Source organism: Stegodyphus dumicola, chromosome 10 (assembly GCF_044657685.1).
Source record: "Stegodyphus dumicola isolate Sdum_Otavi_A_Nest chromosome 10, ASM4465768v1".
NCBI classification, from domain to species: Eukaryota; Metazoa; Arthropoda; class Arachnida; order Araneae; family Eresidae; genus Stegodyphus; species Stegodyphus dumicola.
This window is the reverse complement of record NC_140777.1, coordinates 66867534-66890765: the sequence shown is the minus strand read 5'-3', so window position 1 is coordinate 66890765 and position 23232 is coordinate 66867534. Positions and strand designations below refer to the sequence as shown.

General features: G+C 34.4%; 1 protein-coding gene across 1 annotated transcript in view; it reads right to left on the bottom strand.

Moving 5' to 3' along the window:
- Positions 1 to 23232, bottom strand: part of LOC118201805 (potassium channel subfamily T member 2-like) — a 459181-nt gene that overhangs the window by 222663 nt on the left and 213286 nt on the right. Inside the window, exon 5 of the mRNA XM_085825117.1 lies at positions 10356 to 10404. Within this exon, the coding sequence (XP_085681243.1) occupies positions 10356 to 10404 (49 nt within the window). The remainder of the gene's footprint in view (positions 1 to 10355; positions 10405 to 23232) is intronic.

The following is a 23232-nucleotide window of genomic DNA, read 5'->3' as shown; positions in this document are numbered from 1 at the left end:
GACATTAATGCCAATAACACCATCTGGAGTTATACTGACACAAGTCCAACAAGACAAGCAACAGAAGATTATAAAGCAGCAAACAATTTGCATCTGCATAGTACAGGCATAGTAAATGCTTCTCCAGCGTTTGATAAAAGTAAAGGCTGGTTAGAAACTCTGCCCACCAGTAACATCATTAACATGATTCAGGACTGGAATGTTTCAGATGGCGAGTTCTCAGATCATAAATATATTTATGATAACATCTGCATATATACTTCAATAACAAATCTCCGTCGATACAATATACCTAACAATGAAATAAAACAGTTTTTAGGACATGCAAAACTACACACAAAAGAAAACTTTTAACTCAATAGAACGATCTGGAAATATATAAAGAAATCCTACTCAAAACATTATAATCTAATTCAATATTTCTTAAAAGCACATTTAAGAAAATAAGGACAAAGGTAGAATTGCAGAGCGTTGCAAAGAAAATTGCATGCCACTATAGACAAAGAGAAAAGCATCAGCTAATTACTGCTGTCATAACGTGATGACCACGCATGCGCAGTTTAGCCGAACGGCCGCAACGTCTCTCTCTCATGAGACTTACTAGAGAAGAGCAGTTAGTAGGAGTAGCGAAGTAACGAAGAAAACGTGTTGTATGTCAGCTTAGATGCAAGATACGAAGTGATACTTGTGTGTTAATCGTTTGTACTTATTATTTTTTATTTGTGTGTTAATAAAGTTTTGTGCCGTTAAAATGGCTGTTTTATGCAACGCGCACAATACGATACGTCTACGGTAGGAAGTAAATACATATCCAGAAGCTACACGCCCAAGAAAAAGAAGGATATGATAGTGGTGTCAGAACAGGAGGATATGTCATTCTGCAAAGTTCACGGATAAATGCGTAAGTGAGTCTTCAGAAAGGTAAGAAATTTGTTGAATTTATTTTGTGGTAAAGTGGAATTCAAGGTTACAAAAATGGCTGAAGAGCTAACGAAATCTGAGAAAGAACGGAAAGTTATTTGTTCAGCCATTACTAAAGTAACAAATGCTATTGAATCATTAATTGCAGCCGGTAACCTTGAAGACCTTGAAGAATCACTGGAAAGTTTAAAAGTAAAAACTATTTCTTTGAAAGCGTTAGACGAAAAAATTAAAACTTTGACTGATGTTAATGACATTGAAACCGAAATCGAAAGTGCCTTGGAATACGAAGAAAAAATTGCGAAATGGAGCTTTAGAGGCACAAAATTATTGAAAGAAAAAAGAAATAGCAATAATTCGCTAGTTTCTAATGGTTCTTCTAATGATAGTAACAATTTATCTATTTCTGGTGTCGATAAAAGTTCTGATTATAATGTTAAATTGCCGAAGATTATGATTGATAAATTTTATGGGAATGCTGAAATGTGGCAGACATTTTACAATTCTTTTGAAACGGCAATAAATCAAAATGAAAAACTATCTAAAGTAGATAAGTTTAATTACTTGCTTAGCCAGTTAGGCGGTGCAGCTTTAAAAACAATAGAAGGCTTTTCTTTATCTCCAGAAAACTACGACGAAGCTTTTAAAATTCTCAAGGAGAGGTATGGTCGAAAAGATCTCGTTATTAATTCTTACATGCATAAACTTTTAAATTTACGGCCTGTCGGAAGTTCTAATGACATTAATTCTTTGAGGGAATTATATGATACCTGTAACGTACAAGTAAGGTCACTAAATTCGATAGGGGTCAAGACCGAATCGTATGGAAAGTTACTATACCCTTTGTTAATGAAATGCATACCTCAGGATATAACGCTTGATTTTGCTCGTCAAAACGCAGATGAGGAAACTTTTAATGTCGAGAACCTCATGAAATTTCTAAAACGGGAAATTGAAAGTCGCGAACGAACTTCATTAAATCTATTTTATTCTAAGAGTCACGCTAGTTCTCTTGGAAGGCATTCACAACCAAATGAAAAGCGAAACAACTTCCACACTCGGAATTCATTCGACGCCAACAAATTTGGCGCCAGCTATTCCCCTAATGTAAGCAAAATTGCAGTTGTTCGAACTTTCTCTTGCTTATTTTGCGAAAGCGAAAATCATGCTTCGGAAAAATGCGTTATGTCTCCGGAAGAAAGGAAAAAGAGTTTAAGGGCTTCTAATCGGTGCTTTCTTTGTTTCGAAAGGAATTGTAGAATAAAAAATTGCCCTTCTCAATTAAAATGTTCAAAATGTAATTCTAAGTATCATAATATATTGTTGCATGAAGATAAGGAAAGGGTTGCTAAAGAAGAAATTAAGAATAATTCTAACGCCGTAACTGCAAAGATTTCTTCTAAATATTTTACTGCGAATCAAGAGGTTAAAGAATTAATAGATGACTTGCCAACCGTTAAACTTATATGTGATGGTAAATGAATTAATGCAGTATCAGATACAGGCACGCAATTGACCGTTGTCAAGGCCGACATTGTACCAGAAAAATACCGTACGCCACATGGAAGTGTTATCCTCACGTCAGCTTTCGGGCAAGCTTTAAAAGCTCCTCTCATTAACCTACCTTAGTAATATATTCTGAAAATGATAAATTTATGTCACCTATTTTTATAACATGTGCAATGGTGGATAAGTTATGTAATGATTTACTCTTGTCGTTAAGTGCTTTTAATGAGTTAAGGGGAGATGATAAAAGAAAGTTTAATTTTGAATGTAAAAATGTAAACATTGCTACTGATAGTTTCGGTGAAATGTCTTTTCATGAAACTGAAAATTTTGACGAAATACTTAACCATGATAGCGAAAACCTAATTAATGAAAAATGTAATGAAACTGTTAAGAAGATAATAGAACGTTGTGCGCTTGTATATGAAGATACAGGTAAGGATGATTCCAAAGGTAGCACCGGACACGATCAATGTGTTTCGGATTCAGAACTGTTTCGAGTGCAACAAATGAATGACCCATCTTTAAAAACATGCTGGCAAAATGTTAAGAACGGAAGTAATAACTTTATTGTTATTGACAACTTTTTGTATCATAAAGATAAAGTTCTAGGAGAAAGAGTTTACCAGTTAGTCGTTCCTAAAGGAAGAAGAAAACAAATTTTGGACTTAGCTCATTCTAGCTTATGGGGAAGCCACCTGTGAACCAAGAAGACAGCCGAACGTTTGAGATATTCGTTCTATTGGCCGGAAATCAAGAAAGATGTAAATGAATACTGCAGTGCTTGTACTTCTTGTCAACTTCAAGCGAAAAAGCGTCCCTTTGATGAAGTTCCGATTACGCCAGTAACACGTCCTAAAGAACCATTCCAGGTAATTAATGTGGATATCCTAGGACCTGTAGAGCCAAGCTGTAGAGGTTACAAATATGTTCTGTGTGCTGTTGATCAATGTACAAGGTGGCCCGAAGCGGTGTCAATGAAGAATTTGAATGCCAAAGCAACATGCGATGCATTGTTGCAAATCTTTTCACGCACAGGAATTCCTCAAATTGTTGCTTCAGATCAAGGAACTAATTTTACTGCTTCGTTGACCCAAGAGTTTTTGAAAAGGATCGGATCGTCCCCAAGGTTCTCGACTCCTTATCATCCAAGTTCAAATGGCCTGGTAGAAAGATTTAATGCTGTTTTAAAGGGAATGATACATCATACCGTTAGAGAACATTCGAAAGATTGGGAGAACCATCTACCGTATTTACTTTGGGCTTAGCGTGAAGTTCCTAATGCTACGACTGGGGTTAGTCCGTTCAAAATGCTTTATGGAAGACGTCCTAATGGCCCGTTGTCTATTTTGAAAACGTCATGGATTAATGAAACTCCTGTTCCTCATGGACAGTTGAGTTCAGTTACCGATTATCTGAATGATTTGAAGACGAAATTGGAAAAAGCTGCTGAATACGCAGGACTTACAGATGTTGGAAAGCAACAAGCTTATGCATTCTACCGTAACCGAAAGACTCGTCATAAAGAATTCAAGGAAGGTGACAGGGTTATAGTTTTAATCCCTGATAGCCAAAACAAAGTTTATGCCAGATGGACGGGACCTGCTACGATCATCAAAAAGCATACTGATTATAGTTACATAGTACAAATGCCTGACAATTCATCGAAGAACGTTCACGCAAACAAGATACGAGAGTTCAATACCGCTGTGAATAATGTCGGTGTGATATATGATACAGATATTGATTTCGGCGAAGTTGAAAATGTTCCAAGAATTGTTCCACGGAAAGCAAAAGAACACTATTCTAATGAGGAATGTGATTTTACACACCTTGAACCGCATAAGAAGAAAGAACTTATGGAAATTTTAAGAAGGCATAAGAACCTAAGAACTGGTATTCCGAAAATCGCCAATGTGGGAGCGTGACTGACGTTATGAACTATGAACTATAAGACATTTTGACTGTTTAGTTTGATTTTTTTTTAGCTAAAATGCTAAATTTTTTTCCCTAACGTTAGGTAATGTGTTTAAAGATTTAGCTAGGGTTTGCTAAAGTATTATGTTTAATGTTAATGATTGATTTGTATTGTCTCGTTTATAGGATAACTGCTTATATGATTATGATTACGGGAAGGATTTAAGTTTGAAATGTTAATTGAATGTTACATCTTTTTAAATGAATAGGATTACTGAATTTATGTTGAAGTAATTTTAATTTAAAATGGTAAGAATTGGTTAATTAAGTTCGAAAATTTCATGAATGTTATTTTATTTTGTTTCAAGAAATGTTTATATATGTGGATTTGACAGGTCATTGAAAGATGCAATCAAATCTTTTCGAGGGGAGGTGTCATGACGTGATGACCACGCATGCGCAGTTTAGCCGAACGGCCGCAATGCCTCTCTCTCATGAGACTTACTAGAGAAAAGTAGTTAGTAGGAGTAGCGAAGTAACGAAGAAAACGTGTTGTATGTCAGCTTAGATGCAAGATACGAAGTGATACTTGTGTGTTAATCGTTTGTACTTATTATTTTTTATTTGTGTGTTAATAAAGTTTTGTGCCGTTAAAATGGCTGTTTTATGCAACGCGCACAATACGATACGTCTACGGTAGGAAGTAAATACATATCCAGAAGCTACACGCCCAAGAAAAAGAAGGATATGACCACTGCCTTCAGAAAAGAAAGAGCACAATAGAAATTGAACAACCTATCTGCAAAAATAAAGAGTTACAAAAAATTTCTGCAGTTCTAATTCAATTCCCTATGACATCCTTCATAAACTAACTACACAAAATGTCCACCAATCAACACACTGTGCACCAACCCTGAAACAATCAACTACCACAATATTCCAAATTTGACATCCAACAAGGTCAACATCCTTCTTAACAGGTTTTACAGAAAACAGTACAGTTAATGACACCCGGAGCAAAAATTAATCAGAGGTGACCTAACTGTTTTGGTGAATAAAGAAGATATCCCTTTTACTGATCAAGAAATTCAAAAGATTTTCGGAACCTTTGACGGAAAAAGGTCCCAGGCCTTGATGATTTCGACATATTTCAATCATCTCCTCCTACAGAAATCTCGAAATCTGGCAAAAAAGGACAAGTGGTATTCTTTGTTAAAAGGAAGAAGGTCTTGTCAAGATCCTCGATTTTTAAATCCACCTTCTTTGTTACCCTCTAGTGCTATCTCTTTGCCAACCTCTAGTGACCGGCTGTTAAGAGAACGCCCATTGCAGCTCAATGCCCAGCAAATCTGTTGAAACGTTTTGACTATTATCTGACAGGCAAAACATTATTAATAGCACACCACAATGGTGACTATTCCAAACCTCAGTAAAGAGGTTGTCTGTAGGGATCCTGAACGAGTCTTCTACCATGGAATTTAACTCCAACCTTGAAGCAAACTGTATATATCAATATATTTCAGTATGCTGACCACGTTGCCATCCTTATTGAAGTATATACCAGAAAAGAGCTCGAAACGTATACTACAAATGCATGTACAAAATTCCCGTCTCTATGCCAAAATTTAAAACTCGAAATAAAAGAAAATTATCAGGAGTAATAATATCAAGATCGGATACCAATCTATAGAGATGTCTCCGGATTTAAACTCCCCAATAAAAATATCAAAATTAAGAAACAAACCAAAACGCCAGCTGGGCCCAAATCCACCTATTCAAAAAATCATATACACAATAGCAGCTGAAAAGAAGCATTTTTTTTCAGCAGCAGTATGGGCACAACTAGTGGGAAGAAGGAAAATAAAATATTTCTTAATGCTCCAATGTGCTTTCACCCTGAACCTATGCAAAGCATCTCGAACAATTGCCACTGCCGCAGCAATGATTCTAGCACAGTATCTAAGCCGTTTTTAGCCCTTTCACCGTTGGCAGAAGATAATTTCCCCCCTCCTTTACAAAACTCGGAAAAATATATATGCATTTATTTAGATTTAGATTATTTTCCAATGTGCTTTATAAATTAAACAACGGACAGTGTAGAAAATATTGCTAAATACCCAAACATGAATAAAAGTAGTTTTTTTATATTCATGAACTAAAAGTAAATACATAACTGCTAAGTAAAACTGCATTCCAACTTTGAAACTAGGAAATTTCATCCTTGTTGGAAACGTCTGTTCTAGCCGGAATGATTCCATTTCACATGCGAGCTGAATAGACTGAGTATTAAAAATCATTTAAGTAAGACAAGACGCTACCTTCAACAGTATCACCTATAATTTAATGCAATACGAAATACCCATAATGATCTTAGACGCATCCTGGACTAAAAGGTCAGGCACACACATCCTAATCAGCATTATCCAAAATCATCTTATTATGCAGCAGACACCTATTATTATACTCAGATGGATCCAAAACTATTGAAGGAGTTGGCAAAGCTTTTATATGATTAGACAGCATTGTGTCTGGAAAGAACATCTCAAACAACAAAATAGTCTTTTTCAAGCTGAAGCATTAGCTATTGGAGCAGCCAACCAATACTTAATTACAATAGCAACAGGAAATGCGATTACCTACATCAAGAGTATGTCTATTTTACTCGTAATATTGAATTACAAGCATATCTACCCAATACAATCAATACTCGACATTTTTTTTTTCAATGTACTAATCAAGTATACATATAACTTATATGGGTTAAAGCTCATGTAGGTCTTATAGGTAACGAAGACTACCTAAAGCGAGTACTAATTATGAAGCAGAGAAGATAAGGATTCCTTCTAACCTATTTTGACAACTTTCGCATCTCAAATATACGTATCTTATGATTATCTGGCCATTATGCCTTTTAGACCACATTTAGAACTGCCACATATTTATGTGAACTGATATGCAATATGAAAAAAAGAAAGTTCTTATAAAAAATTTATATAAGAAATTTATTTTTAAAAAACGTGTGTCAGTTAAGAACATCTGTAATACAATAAACACCATTTAAACTATGGGGCAAGATATTTGTCAAACAGAATGAAGATGCTAATAAAGTTCAAAAATGGTAATTACAGCACAACAGGTACTAAAGAACTATTCAAAGAACTTTAAATTCTAAGAACTGACATAGACATTTGACTATTATATATAATAACAAAAAATTGCTAATGAAACTAATAAATTACTAATGATTGCTAATTTTTTAAAATTAAAATTTTGCTAATAATTAAAATGCTGGCAAGCATTGGTCTCAGATCGGCACATACATTAAATTGATTTCTATACTCCGTTTTTATTTGAGCTTGATTAAAAACTCTTTCTAACACTGATATGTAGAAACATACTGAATAATAATTTTTAAAATGAAATTGTTCCTTTCACTTTATTCCGCCTTTCTCTGGAATGACTCCAGTTGTGCAAGATCTGCAGCGAAATAATGGCACAATGAAAATGCTTTAGATCCCTTTTTTGTTGCTTTGACTAGAGTGTAAAATCTATATGGAATTACGATAGGTAACAGGTTGTAGAGACATTAGGATTTATCGAAAGCAGTCGAGATGAAAAATGATCAATGCTCTCGTTGGGACTCGAACCACGGAACTCTCGAATACACGCCGAACGTGCTACCCACTACACCACGAAGGCATGCTAAGAAGGCGGGAGAAATACCTTATATACTCCCCCCTTTAAAGGGCAACTGGGGAGTAGGGGACCCAATCGCCGAATCCTGGTGGTGAAGAATCATCATCCACCACCTTTTAGTTCGAGCGTCACTGTAGATGACACAAGGGTTTTTTTTTTTTTAAATCAGGAGAGATGAAAAATGAGCAATGCCCTCGCTGGGAATTGAACCACGGACCTATCGAATATGCGCCGAGGGTGCTGACTACAAGACCACATAAAGCATGCTAAGAGGGCGGGCAAAATACCTTATAAGATAATAAATTTCATAAAATGGGAAGAAAAGTGATAGCAGATTTTTATGTGTAATATCCAAACTCTGAGATTTTCAGCTATAATGTGGTATATGCAGTTACTTTGAATTTTATTTTTTTATATTTTTTGGGAAATCTATAAAAGGAAAAAGGAAAGGCTTCGAGAACCTCAAATTGGGATTTACTGCTCCAGTCTATAAATCTTTTTTAGTCGAAGAAGTTGTAATTAAATGCGAATTTAATTTTAGTAACTTGACCACTCCCACCCTAGTAGTCTAGATCTAACTCCAAGTTACTTTTGTCTGTTCTCTAAAGTCAAATCTGAACTTTGTGAAAGAAGGCTTGTCGTTGCGACTTATCTCACTTCTTTGACAGTAACATCAGAACAAGACCACGGAATTCATCGTGGCAAGGATTCAGAACAAGACCACGGAATTCATCGTGGCAAGGATTCAGAACAAGACCACGGAATTCATCGTGGCATTTGCGCCTGTCATTGGCAAGAACCTTCACCACCATGCAGAAGACAGTACGACTTTGTTCAGTTTCTTCCCCGATTTTGATGAAGAGCACTCTGGAAGGACAGGTCCAAGAGTTTCCAAACCCTTCTTCCCTTCCACCAACCTTTCGAGAGGACTTTCGGCTCGCCGTATTATTTAGAGTGCCCTCATGCCGTGCTGACACTATATAGTTACAAACAACCATGCCTTCTCCGGAATTCTAACCCGAGTCTTTCGACAGTCAGCGTCGATAACCACTATCGCGGCTGGGTAGCAAGAAGGCTTATTAATACTTTGTTAACAAACTTTCAGATTATTTTTAAGGACCAATAAAAAGTTGTAAAATATAGTTTTTTAGTTTAGTTCTTTCAGAAATATATCAGGCTAGAAACGTTTTGACCTGATCTCGAATATGAGATCATTCCTGACTGGGCTCCATCAGTGGCCGAGTAGTTCCACCGCTGAATACTAGTGGTTTGCCACAGTTTCGAATCTAGGCAAACGAACTTGTTGTATGACAGAGTTCCGTGGTTTCCCTCATGCGTAACGTGTTTACGACCCAGTTTCACTCAGAAACTCTTTCACAGAAGTATCCCTTTACCTAGGCAGAGATGAATTTCCCTCTTGTTCTTTGCCATATTCAAATAATCTAATCGAATTTAACCTTTACTTATTGGAACAATTAATTCATTACTAAAATCAAATTAATAGCATACACATAACCTGAGTTCTGCGTTTCAGACTACAAGTATCAATATTAAAGTTGTAATTTAATATTGATACTTGTAGTCTGTAAAAAAGTGGATTCGTCACCTTTCTGCATTGACAAGAAACAAATAGTTACCGATCTCCACACATGTGCGAGAAACAACTAACTAAAGATCTAGTTGTTTTTCTGGGGCATCATGTCAACAAAGCGGTTTTCCATTGTAAAATATTGATTACGGAGTTAATGTAAAATACTCATTATCTGTGGTTACCAAAAAGAGTATGTAAAAAATGAATTTTCCTCTATATACTTTTCCTCTTTTAATAAATTGCTACCAGTATTGTATAACATAGAACAATAAGTATAATTTTTTTCAGTGTGATTGTTTATGCTGTTATTTTTAAATAAATTGCTTTCATAATTGTATTAAATACGACAATTAATGTATAAGTTCTATTGAATTATGCCATTATTTTAAATAAATTGCTGACAAAACTGAATTAAACGCTAAAAGAAATACAAATTTATGTTGAATTCCTTCTATATGTGTATATTAAATAACTTCTATTATAGAGATAATGAATGAATTGCCGATTTATTGTTTAAAGTAGTTAGTTTCGTTTTCGTGGATATTTACAACGTTCCACAACAAATCACACTTTCTTAAGCCCGAATCGCGCTAATGCCATTCGCCTTTTCACTAAGGCCGTTAAAGAAGACAAGTACCTTAATATTTTATACCGATTTAATAGTAGAGATATAGAATAAAACTATCAATGGTTAAAGAATAGTTAAATATAAAACATATTTTACCTGAACTCCCCACAATAGTAACGGACGGTCAACCCATAGAATAGCATTCCTGGAAAAAAGCAAAAAGAGCGAAAACACATTAAAGAATATATTCGACATGAAAATATCTTAATAATTCGTTGCATAATAGAAAATGTTTTAATATTTAATGAAACTGATAGATTCAGTGTTCCGTTATAATACAGAGATTTCTTTACTTTAAAAGTAAATTAAAGCTATGAAAAGAGGTAAAAGCAAAGAATTCTATTTTCACTGCAAAAGAATTTAATTTCCTGCAAAAATGCATGCTGTGATATGTTGTATACTATTCTTTTATAGTTTAAGTGCTTTTGAGCAGAATTTTTTCTATATTTCTTTCGATTAGTTTTTTCTTCCTGATTAAGATTTAATTTTTTGTAAACAAATTCAGAACATTTTTCACTTACTTTAAAAAAACTAGTAATCTGTTTTAAGACTTTTTTTAATTCGAATACATGAAAACTTCCCTCTTGTACCCTAAATACACTACACGAGACTTAGAAAAGGAAGTTAATTAAATCATTAAATATTACATGCATTAAGAAAACAACAACAACAAACAAACAAACGAAAAAAACAGCTGTCTAGACTTTACGAAAACAAATAATTTCACTTGCCAAATTATACTTAACTTATTAAATCGTTATGAAGGCATACTTTAGGGCAGTGTTTCTCAAACTTTTTTTTCTCCCTGCACCCTTTTCACCATTGTTAGATCATTCCCCTCCCTTTCCAAAACTAGAAAAACATATAAATGCGTTTATTTAGATTTACAAGATTTGTTAGCGTGCTTTATAAATTAAACAACAAAAGGCACCGAAAATGTTGATAAATATCCAAACTTGAGTAAAAGTAGCTTTTTTACATTCGTAAATTAAATTTCGTAAATTAAAACTAAATATTTAACGGTTGAACAAAAGATTGACTGCATTCCCCTTTGAAATTATGAAATTTCCCCCTGAGTTCTGGAATGAAATTGAGAAAGATGAAAAAAAGAATTTATTATGATGAAATTTCCCCCCGAGTTTCCGTGACTGAGAAAGTCTAATCTAGGGTCATCTAAAGCAGGACAGGAAAAAAAAGTATATGTTCTACATCTTGAAGTATGTTTTGAAAAACTTGTATAAGTTATATTTTCTTAGATTGAAACGAAACAGGTAATCTGCAAATTAACTGTGATCAGATAAAAACTGAGCTACTTAAAAATATCTACAGAAGAAAGACTCGGAATGCAGCCTACGCTTAATAGAAGTAAAGAATTGTTTGGTGAACCAGCATTACAAGATGAAGCATATTATTATTCATTCGACATAGAATAAAAAATTCTTATAACAAAAGGACTTCCGATAACTCTTTAGGATACTTATGCCGATGTTGATGGGTAAATTAAATGCATCTGCAGTTGTTAAGAAATTTTTTCTTTGATTTCCATAAATTCCACGATGGCCACGTACATTGGTGACGCGAATATCAATTCTTCTACTTCTAAATGAACAGACAGTTAAGAAAATTTCGATTACTAATTGTCGCTGATTGTAATATTGTTGGAAAAGTTCAGAGAACAAAGGGAATTAGAACATATAAGATATCTTAAGGATGCAATCTCATTTTCCCTGATCAACTTGATAGCAAGTAGAAAGAAGTTCTACTTGAAACCCTGTGCATTCATTTAAAAACTTAAGCCCATTTAGATACATTTTAAATTTGTGCATATCAAAAACTTTATTCTTTATTAAATCCTTCAATGTTTCTTTCCAGCTGTAGTTCCAGTAGCAGAGTTAGCTTGATTTACTTAGATGGAGGTAGGTTTTTTTCAAAATCTCAGGTGGACAATGATTTTCTCTTATTTTCGTTTAAATCCAATTGTGCAAAATTGAACGACGCTCGAATAAAACTTCAGAATGTTTTAGAACCAACACTGCACCCTGTAACGATTTTAGTAAGAAGTGATACTTTTTTAACGGTTATGTCTTTTCCAGAAATCAGCTTTTGGAAACTCACTATCCACTCTTGCCAATTTCTTCCCCGTTTTCGAAATATTCTTGAGAAATTGATAGAAAAGACACTTAAATTCTGCTTAAAGATTCTACATTGCTCCTAAAAGTAAATGAATTTGGTGTTATCTAATGGTTTTACTGCGAGCTAGAAGTGAGCGAGACACAAGAAGTTCACCATTGGTCGTACAGTCACAGTCTCGCCGCACTAACTGTGCAGTTCCGCCCCAAAGTTTGAGGACGAACACCTCAGGGAGAGGCAATCCGAGAGTATCTTCCTCTTTCTCCCTACCACCAACTCCTCGAGAGGATTTTCGGCTCGCCGTGTATTTTCAGTGTTCCCTTCGGGCGCAGATAAAAGTGACAAGAGAGGGGAATAACTGATGTCTAACAGAGATAAGTAAGTATTCATCTCATATCTTGGCATCTGCCAATATTTGTATTTTCTGCATATTGTAACATATATCTCGCATCTTATTTCGCACCTTCTACCATGTATTCTGCCACTTATATCATTCTGCACCTCATATGATGTATCTTGGCATCTGCATATATCTGTATCTCGCAACATTAACATGTAACTGATTCTGCTCCTCTATATCTTACATTCATAAGTATGTGCACGTCACCCAATGTGTGTCACTTTAGATATGTTCTTATGAATGTCCCCTTATACATCTCATGCACCCCATGTTCCTACGTAAGATGTATTTAGGCATCTGAATATATATGTATCTTCTGCATAGTCTACCTGTAGCCACCGTATGTTCTTATGTATCATGTATCTAGGCAAGAGATAAAGGTGGACGTGGCGCTATACCGATTAACCGTATTGGTAGAGGGATGGTGCCCACGTCCTCCGTCGCATGTCGCATGTCATCTCATATCTTGCACTATTTGAATATCTGGAGATACTAACACCTCCCGTGAAGGCCTCTACTAATGCTCTGTCGGGATATATTAACAACAGATTCAATTTTGATCATAAACAATAACCGAAGTACGATATAGATACATAGTTTTGTACAATTAACTGTGGATGTTAAACAGCCATTGGCGTTTTGATGTAATTAAGCTCCTTAAAATAATAATTATAGATTTTAATTTGGCTAAATGACAGTAACGAGTCCTTAGCTGGAGAATTACGTTATTTCCTATGTGCCAGAAAAAGTTAAGTAAGCTGCCAATCAGAACATCCGGTGTTGAAATCAGGGGGCTTACTATTTTCTCATAATCTAGAAATCTAAAACGAGTTTACATCAGAGTTTACCCATCTGGGGGATACAAGTTTTGCGGAAGCTTCTGCCCACTCAGGGCAGCTTCAAGTACCATATAAGAAAGTAAAACCAGCAAAAAAGGTAAAGTTCCCTTTAAGAATGGTAATCGGAAAAGAAAAATCCATATATTATGTCATGCCTTTCGGCGCAAGCTTTTCCACTTTAAATCTGAGATAATCGGAAACGGATTGTCGATCGGAAACCAGCTGTTTCTAACATATCTTTCCACGCACCATGTATTTTTGTTATTGTTCTGTATTTAAGTGCGTATCGCGTTTCATTTTACTGCATTATTTGTCTCTTCGATTTACTATCCTGACTAGCGATTTACTTCTGTAGTTAGGGACATTAAGTTGATCAATAAGTATAAAACGAAAACCTAAAATATGCGTATTCCGTTTAACTGAGGTGGAAGTAATGTTACTGAATTCGAAATTGATTTCTTAGAATGGCCATTTTTTTCTGAATGCCATTACAAATACGGAAAAAAAAGGTAATCCTTATGATTACTGCAGTATTCGCTGCAGATTTAAAGGAAAGTTTGCGTTAGAAAAATTAAATTACTTTTTAAGTTTTCATTTCAAGTTTTTTACTGAGTAGATGTAATGAATATAGTATTCCTCTAAAGAAAAGATCTGCCTTTATAACCGTGGCAAAATCTGGTTTAGTAGTTATGAAAATAGTAAAGGTGAAAACTGTACTTTTGCCGGAATTCGTATCCCGCATCTTTCAACGAACTAGCTGGGTTTCTTCTGGTATTCATTATATTTTAAACACTATATTTGTATGGTCGGCTATATTCTTTTCAATTTAAAAAGGGACTGGAGAGAGACACTGAACCCACTCGATTAAATCCGGACGATGACGATTTTTCAACCCTAATCGGTGTAATGGTTAGAGCGACGCTGGCTGCCATACCGTTAGACAAGGGTTCGAATTCCGGAGAAGGCAGGAGCACAATGTTTTTTCGGCATGGGGATCCTTATAATAGTGGTGAACCGAGTGTTCTCTCGAATGTTTGGTGGCAGTTTAGTATCACAAAAGAGGTAGACATTAGAGGGGTGGGAGACTGTGGATCCGTCCTCCAGGATGTCAAATTTGGGACCAGAGCTGCACAGGTGGTGCGGTGGGACTATACTAATACTACTAGGGGTGAAATTCTGGTATTCTGCCGCGACCTTCAAGAACATATTTCTCGAAGGCCATGGTTCTGTACACATCTACCTGCACTTGTACCTAATGATGATTTGCCTCCGACCACACTTTAACTATAATAAAGGATTTTTCGAAGCCGCGAAAGAAGAGAAATCAAACTTAGTGTAGCCGATATTTCAACCAAAGATCTTCCAATTTATTAACAGAATCTGCTAACCATTTACGCGATGAAAGGACGTCAAGGAAAATGTTGCAAATTCTTGCAATTAGTTTACGGGATTCTTAGTAAAACCAGATAAGGGAAACACTGATTTTTGTTACATTTTGAAACTGCACTCAAGAAAGAAAGAATGGATATGTTTACAATACCATTTTCAGGCCAATTAGAACTTATTATTCAAATTTATGAATTATTAAACATTTTAGGCAATAAAACGAATATATGCGCCTACACATTTTGAGAACATTGTCACACATTAAACAGCATGAAATAATAAAAAAATACACTTAAATATGAAATTAATTTACTATAAGATTACAGTTCATAAAGATATATACTCAATAACTATTAATGTTAAGACCAGACTAGCTAAATGTCCCGCTTTGATGGAGAATGTTCCGCTTTGACTATGTGGCCTCGACTAGTTGACATTTGGCCCGATTATTTGGTAAATTAAAAAAATTCCGAATATAAAAGAATTAAAAATAGTGCAGCTACGAGTAAAGTGGCTATTTGGCAATTAAAATGTGGTTGTATTTCTGTTTTATAAGAACAACTCAAGTTATTTAACAAAGCCATCTTGATTATAGAAGATACAAAAGCGAATTTAACTGATATTGTCAGCAAAATTAGAAAAGCATAATAAATTTCTGCCTAAGAAGCAAAAAGAGTTTTAGAATGCCAAAAAATAATGGAACTATTTAATATGAATACAATACAATCCTACAAGAGTTTAGAGCATTTTATGACAGATGTATTTCTTTCTTCTACGCAAAAACAGTTGGTTGAAAAAAAGTTTTTATTTGGAAAAAAAAAAAAAAAAAAAAAAAAAAAAAAAAACAGTAAAATAATATGGTTTGAAATTGACGCTTCAAGTGAAAAAAATTAATGAAATTGTCGAAAATAATACAGTAAACTCAGATAAAACGTTTTGATGCAGTAGTGACTGCAAAAGCTCTTTGGTAAGATAACTAAGAAATCTGTAAAAATTACAGATGAGGGAAAATGCTGAATACAACTTTTCAATTATTTAAAACAAATCATTGCCCAAACTTATCCAAATAACAGAACACACTTTCAGCATGCCATAAACAATGGCACCACTCCAAAGAATATTCTCAGTAATGGATATAATATGGTCTCAGAAAAGAAGTTCACTGGCTGAACCAATCATAAAAACTTTACTAAGCTGAAAAAGTTGACAGTGAATATATTGCAACATATTTTTTGATGTCATTAAAATCATCAAAAAAAATTATAAAAAGTTAAATAAATACTAATAAATAATAATACGTCATGTTCAGTTGACTGCTTAAAAATTTCCTTAAACTCATTGTTATGTAGCCTTTACAATCAGAGATACTTATCGTAGTAGGTTTTATTTTCACTTGAGAGTATTTCCTCAAAATTGTTCCGGTTTGAGCAAACTATATCATGGTAAGCCTAATTAAGATTTGTTTTTATACCATATGCTAAAACGTATTTACTAGTACATATAAGGAGTATAAGTAGGCATACGAAGTTTTAAACATATAATTCTGAAAGTGAGAGTCCAAAATGACACAAGCAGCGGAATTTAGTTGCCTCAGAGAATGAATGACATTTGAGATGTCACATTAGCAAGCGCTCGCTAAGCGACATCTCTGTTATTTTGGCTGTTTCTGCGCAAATAGCCGATAACGTCAAATGCAAATGGAAGAGGACTGGAGCCGTGATTGACCTATCTTATATCTTTCATTTAAAACACTTTTCTCGTATGCTAATTATAAATTGTTGACGGTCAGCTTGTCAGCTACCAATTAACCAGGTAATCTTGCAACGAATAACGACTCGTCGTACACAATTCAATTCGCTAACTAGATATATAAAAATAATTATAATACGAGTCGCTTGTTTTCAGAAATAAAAATCATAGATTTTAATTGCACAAAATTTCGAGTTTTATTAATGTGATGGTTGTGCTTGTGGTATTGGTGGAAGATTTAAATCGCATCCTTCAGAAGTATTTAACTTGATTCTTGTTTTCCGTAGTAATAAAGACTAAAAGTCTGCTTCCAAAAGGCTCACTTTCCCGGCTAAAGTGTTAAATGAATTAAAATGTAATATATGTACTAATACTGACATATAGTATATGTACAGAGGCTGTTCACACATTTTTTAGACGATGTATATTGTATTCACAAAACTAAATTCACAAAACTAAAATTCTTGTGTTTTAAATGTTCTATTTGACTTCCCTTATTCTGAACTATCTTCCGACACCCCAATTTCCAGGATAATAATGCCTTTCAAAGTGGCAGAAGAGGTATTCTCTCCCATTCCTCCCGAACAGCTTTCCAGAGTCTTGTTAGGGTTTTGGGACAACGGTTGGATAATGCAGTTTTTAAAAGTCCGAAAGCACAAAAATCCATAGGTGACACATCGGGAGATTTAATATGGATATCAGTGAAGGGTATGGCCTTGATACCAGTTTTTTGTTCCATTTCGTTTAGGAAATTTACAGTGGATTTTGATGTGTGACTGCTAGCTTTGTCCTGATGGAGTCTCACAGATGGATGGCACTGTGGGTAAAGCGATGGTATTTCATTCAGAAAAATTGGCAATAAAATATGTTCCTTATAGTATTTGGAGTTAATCTTGACATTTTTTTGCACTTTCTTTATTTTTAACTTGCCATTATAAGAAAACCTAGCAACAGTCATGAATCCCTTAGTAAAACTTTCTTTCGATTCTTTGAACCATGTACTTAAATTTTTTTCTCCCCTTTTATGATAATAAATGGCTCTTTTTTTGTTACAATCACTTAAATACACCCATGCTTCATCTATTGTGACAATTGTTTTCCATTTTTCTTTGGATAAGTGTTTCTCATATAGAATTCTGCAGCGTGTCCTGTGTTGAGCGATATGCTTCGGAAGAAGACGATGCACATTGCGTTTTTTCGCTTTCTTAAGATTTAAATCAATGTTTATAATTTTGTTTACAGTGGACACCGAGTATTTTAATGATTTTGCAATTGTCCTTTGACTGGGGGGATTTTCATTTAACATTAAACAACGTACCTTTGCAATAGTCGAAGATGTCCGTTTTTGCCTTGGATACTTGTTTGGAATTTTTGTCCCACTTGAGGTTCCGATTTGACGTTTTTTTCTTTTTTTGTGTATAATATTACCTATCGACGCTTTAGATATCACTAAACCATGACTCTCACATCGTTTTTGGATAACGGAGTATGCACATTTCTCTTCGGAAAGAGCGTAAATGTAGTCTTCGAACCACTGCATTGTTAAATTCGCCATTTTGAATAAAAACAAAACTTTCAAGCCATAGACAATAATTTTGACTTTTGAAAAAATAGTACAATTACAATTACTTCTTTTGCAGCAAACGAATTTTTATTACCGCTTACCAAAATCTTCTAAAAAATGTGCGAACAGCCTCTGTATTAACATATTAATGACGGTTAACAACATTGTAAACTAACCATCATAAAGCAATGAGTCGAATTTATAAAGATAATCCATGCGCTTATTTTATGCATAAGCCATCATTTTATACAATTGCAAAAATTTACTTAAATATAAAGGTGTGTTTTTTAAGTAAGGACCGTTTGAAAATAAAAACCGAACGAAAGTAAATTTTCAAAAACCAAATTTAGTTTCAGATTCTAGATATCTTTTTCTATTTTTCAACATAATTGCCAAGTTTGCTTAAACACTTATCATACCTTAGAACTAGATTTTTGAATACCCTCTTCATAGAAACTTGCCCGCCTGCTCTGATAACCAAGAGGGCAATGTTATTGTCATGTCTTCAAAATCATCGTTGTTGTGGTTGCCGCCGAGATGATGTTTGAGATAGCGGAAAAGATAAATATCGCTCGGCGCAAGGTCTGAGCTATAGGGAGAGAGATGGTTGGTCTAAAACTTCCCATCCAAAATAATTCAACAAAGCTCGGGTCTGAACTGCGGTGTAAGGCCTTGCATTGTTAGGGAGTTCCCTTTGTTAGCATGCCGTGTCTTTTGTTCTGAATCGCTCTGCGTAGCTTTCGCAGGCTATGGCCTAGGCTACCGCATTTATGGTGATTTCGCGTTGCACGAAGTCAATCAACAAAACACGGATGCTATGATCTTGCGCTGGGACAGAGTCTGTTTGGCCTTGACCCTTAGAGGAGTTGTATGTGTGTTTCCACTTCATACGCTGTTGTTTGCATTCGGGCGTGTCATGTGAAACCCACGTTTCGTCGCCCGTTACGACCCGACTCAACAAGGCGTCATCTTCTTTGTTATAACGAGTCAAAAAATTAAGCGAACACTTGGACTTCCGTTAGGAGTTTAAGGATCCAACGGGAGCACAGTTTCTTAAACTTTAACTTTTCAGAAGCAATCTTGCACAGCCCTGATATGTTAGCTTAACTTACTTTCTTTAAGGAATATTCTTCACTTATGTTAATAAATCTTTATTTTCGCATTACTTACATATCACTCAGACGATACAACTGAAAAATGCAAAATTACTATGCGCACTTCAAAGAAAACATTACCGTTCAAAACTAATCTGTTGTAACTCGGGAAACTATATTAAAAAAAAAGTTTACAGACACTTCAGAAAATTCGTTTTAAAGAGCACTCATGGTGAAGCGTCTGTCCTCAAGAATTTTCGCTTCAACTGAAGCGTCTTTGATCTCTGATGGGCGATCGGAGCGGGACTCATCATGTATGTTTTCTCAGCCAGCTTTGAAGTCTCTGACCCACTTATGCACTTTGCCTTCACTCATGGCAGTAGCTCCGTAAATTTCACCAATCTGCTGGTGAATGTCTGCAGCAGACAGGCTTCTTGCCGACAAAAAAAAGTATCACTGACCGCACCTATTACGAGGCGGACGATTTGATAATTTTGAACATCTTAAAGACATAGGACAGACCGTACAGGTTACCTACACACCTGCAACAGAGCACGGGACGCGATGCAAGCACTCGTTGCGACACCTATTAGTGTATAAAACAAAACGACCCTTAGTTAAAGAATATGCTACGTATAAATATTATTAGATATATATTTTGCATTCTAGTTAGGGATTTATCCGGAAAATTAATCAAATAGTAAATGGACTTACAAGCTGATTTTTATTTGTTTCGCTCTGGAGGGAATTTTGTAGCAACAGCTTTATCAAACAAATTCAAAGCAATTATTCTCTTTAATGATTTTGCGGCGCAGTACTGTCTTCATGAAGAAATTTCCTAGCAGTCTAGTCCACTGCTGGTAAATTCCACAAGCTTTTTTTTAAAATTAAATTTAAGGCACAAAAGCATAACGAGTTTTTTTATAGAAACCATTAGAACTCGGAATAAAACAAAAACGACACATAAGAAAATGACAACGTTGCTAGACTGAAGAAATGTTATGAGTATGGTTTGCAGTAAAACTGTAATGCGTATGGAGTTTGGCATATATTGAAAATTTGTTTACCTATTCTGAGGTGGTTGCGTCAATAAGAAAGTATCTAACATATTAATATGTTCATATAACAAACCAAAACGTAGTAATAATGAAACGTAATAATGCTATAATACAGTTGCGGTTTCTACAATTGTGTGAGTTCTTCGCTCTAGAACTTTGCTATCCTTTGCCATTGTACCTTAGTTGATGTATAGTTCTAACACTGAAGCTGAGAACCTACGCACGATTTCCATTTCCATTGACACACATCCGCTATATTAATGCGAGCAGTCTGTCAAAATGATTTATGCGAAAATATCCTGGCCACATTTTAAAACATCTAGAGCAGATATAGAGAAGGGAAAACAAAACATTCAAATACAGGAGAAAGAAAATATTATGAGAAATGTATTACAAACTCTAGTGAATCTGCTCGAAAAATGCTGTGTGTCAGTAGCATACATTTTTCAAATACAGCAATTATTTCTGCGGCGAGAAAATTATTTTTTGTAGAAAAATAGCAGGAGAAACGCTTTAGTACATGTCATGTTTTGAATTATATATTTATGGAAATCCACACAGAAGTGTGTTTTAGAATATTTTTATATTAAAAAAATATCTGCTTTATTCATCTAAATTTTAACTTCATATTTTATTATAAAAAGCTGTCCTAGAATAACAGTTATCCGTGTTATGTGGACTGTTGCCAACTCGGAAACCTAAAAAGGAAAATAAATGAAGACAGCGGTAATTTTCAACTTAAAATTATGACTACAAGTGTTCAGTTAAGTTATGCAAGATAATAAGTATTTTAAATGTTTTTCATACCTAATTGATCTAAGGCTGCATGAAAGCAAAGAAAAATGAGCATAGTAAGTCCCCAATTATCTAACAAATCGAATAAGCTAACGCTTGAAACTCATTGCAGTGAATTGCCATGTAATGAGTTTCATTACAATGAGAATGAGAATGAGAATGAGAGAATTATCAAGTAGAGAATAAATCTAAACTTAGTTATATACACATTATGTGACACGTCAATAAGCTTTAAAGAAGATTAAATAATAAGCATTAAATGTATAATACGGAAATAGGAAAACAATTCTTTTCAAAGCTTTGAAATTTTTGCAGCATAGAGCTAAAACGCTGTAGGAAAAATACGCAAAGAAATACGATAAGTATACCGTGTCTGTAAAAGGTTTTACGCAACCTTTATTGTCGGTTGTCGTAGAGATATTCTTTTAAACACAAAAACACACACCAAACAAAAAATATTAAAAGACTCAAGTGTTGATGCATAGCATCTTTTAAATCAAAAAATTATTTTTGTAAAATATGTAAAGTCTAACTTTTTATACGGTCTCTCATTTTCTGTAGTGATGCAGTAAGAATTTATACTTATTCTGTAAAATCAAAGTCACAGACGGTTTGCCTTCTGTAAAACACTGATAGATTTAGTTATAACTGACTGACAGATTTAGTTAAAAATTTGGGATTTTCGCATATTTTTCAGGCGATCTCGAGGGTTGGGCTATAAAATAAGTTTTAGTTAATTAATAGATTGAACTCACTCATTTTTTTTTGTAATCTTCTGAAAGGTAACATTCTTTAAATTCCTGCTTTGTTATAAATGGTATTCTAAACTCATTATCACACAGGCAATTCATTAATTTCCAAACGCTATATATTCATTATTAAAACTCTCCTGCAGTTTTTTTTTTCATTAGAATAATAATTTAATAATCCTACAAGAACTAATTAAAATAAAAATATTTTTTCTTTTTAATTTAGCCAAATAAATTTGAGAGTTGACTACTAAATTTGAGAGTTAATTTGAGTAGTAATATTGTAACTTGTTAATGTTTTCTAAATGACGAATTCCGTAGGCTTCTGTAAATAACATTTCCTTTTTGAAAAAAAAAATATATATATATATACTGATCAATAGTTCTTAAGAATAATAATAAGAAAAGCCTAAAGTTGGCTTTATACAACTTTTCTTTAGATATTTTGAATAAAGTTTTATAATGACGCTCTTTTATTGATTTTCAAGATAATATTTGTATTTTTGAGAAATGTACGTCTTTTAAACAGTAGCCTGATCACGAGTTAACATACGTGTACCTGAATAGCGTTTTTCTTCTAAAGAATAGTCAGGTCTGGTTTTGCAATGCCTAATGAAATTGCAGTATCATTAAAGGATTGAAAATTCGAAAAGACCAGCCTTTGATAATATTTATGATATTGCAATCAAAAACTTACCAAAAAATGTTACAGCAAAATTTATTAGCATAATAAATCCAAGTGTTTCTTACTTCTCTGAAAAATGGAAATACGTGAAAATTATCATTTTACCTAAATATGGTAAAGAAATAAGCAGGCTAGATGGTTACGGGTCAATCAGCCTATTATCAATCTTAAGAAAAGTTTTAAAGGATCATTCTCTATAGAGCTCAACCATATATTGAACTTCTACCACATAAATAGCTCGGCTTCCGAAAAAAAAATCTTTCTGCTACAAAGCAATTAGCAAGACTTGTTGAGTTTGCTGTCGAAGCTGTTCATAACCATCAAAATGTTGCCTTGCTGCTCATGCTAGATGTGGTGAAAGTATTCGACCACGTCTGGCATGAGGGGCTAATTTACAAATTAATGAATAAAACTTTCCATAGAGAAATTATATTTCTGATTATGTCCTTCATTAATAATAAGAAATTTACAGTTGCTATTGCAAAGCACAATCAGAATTGCGAGAAAGCAGGGCTTGAGCTTCA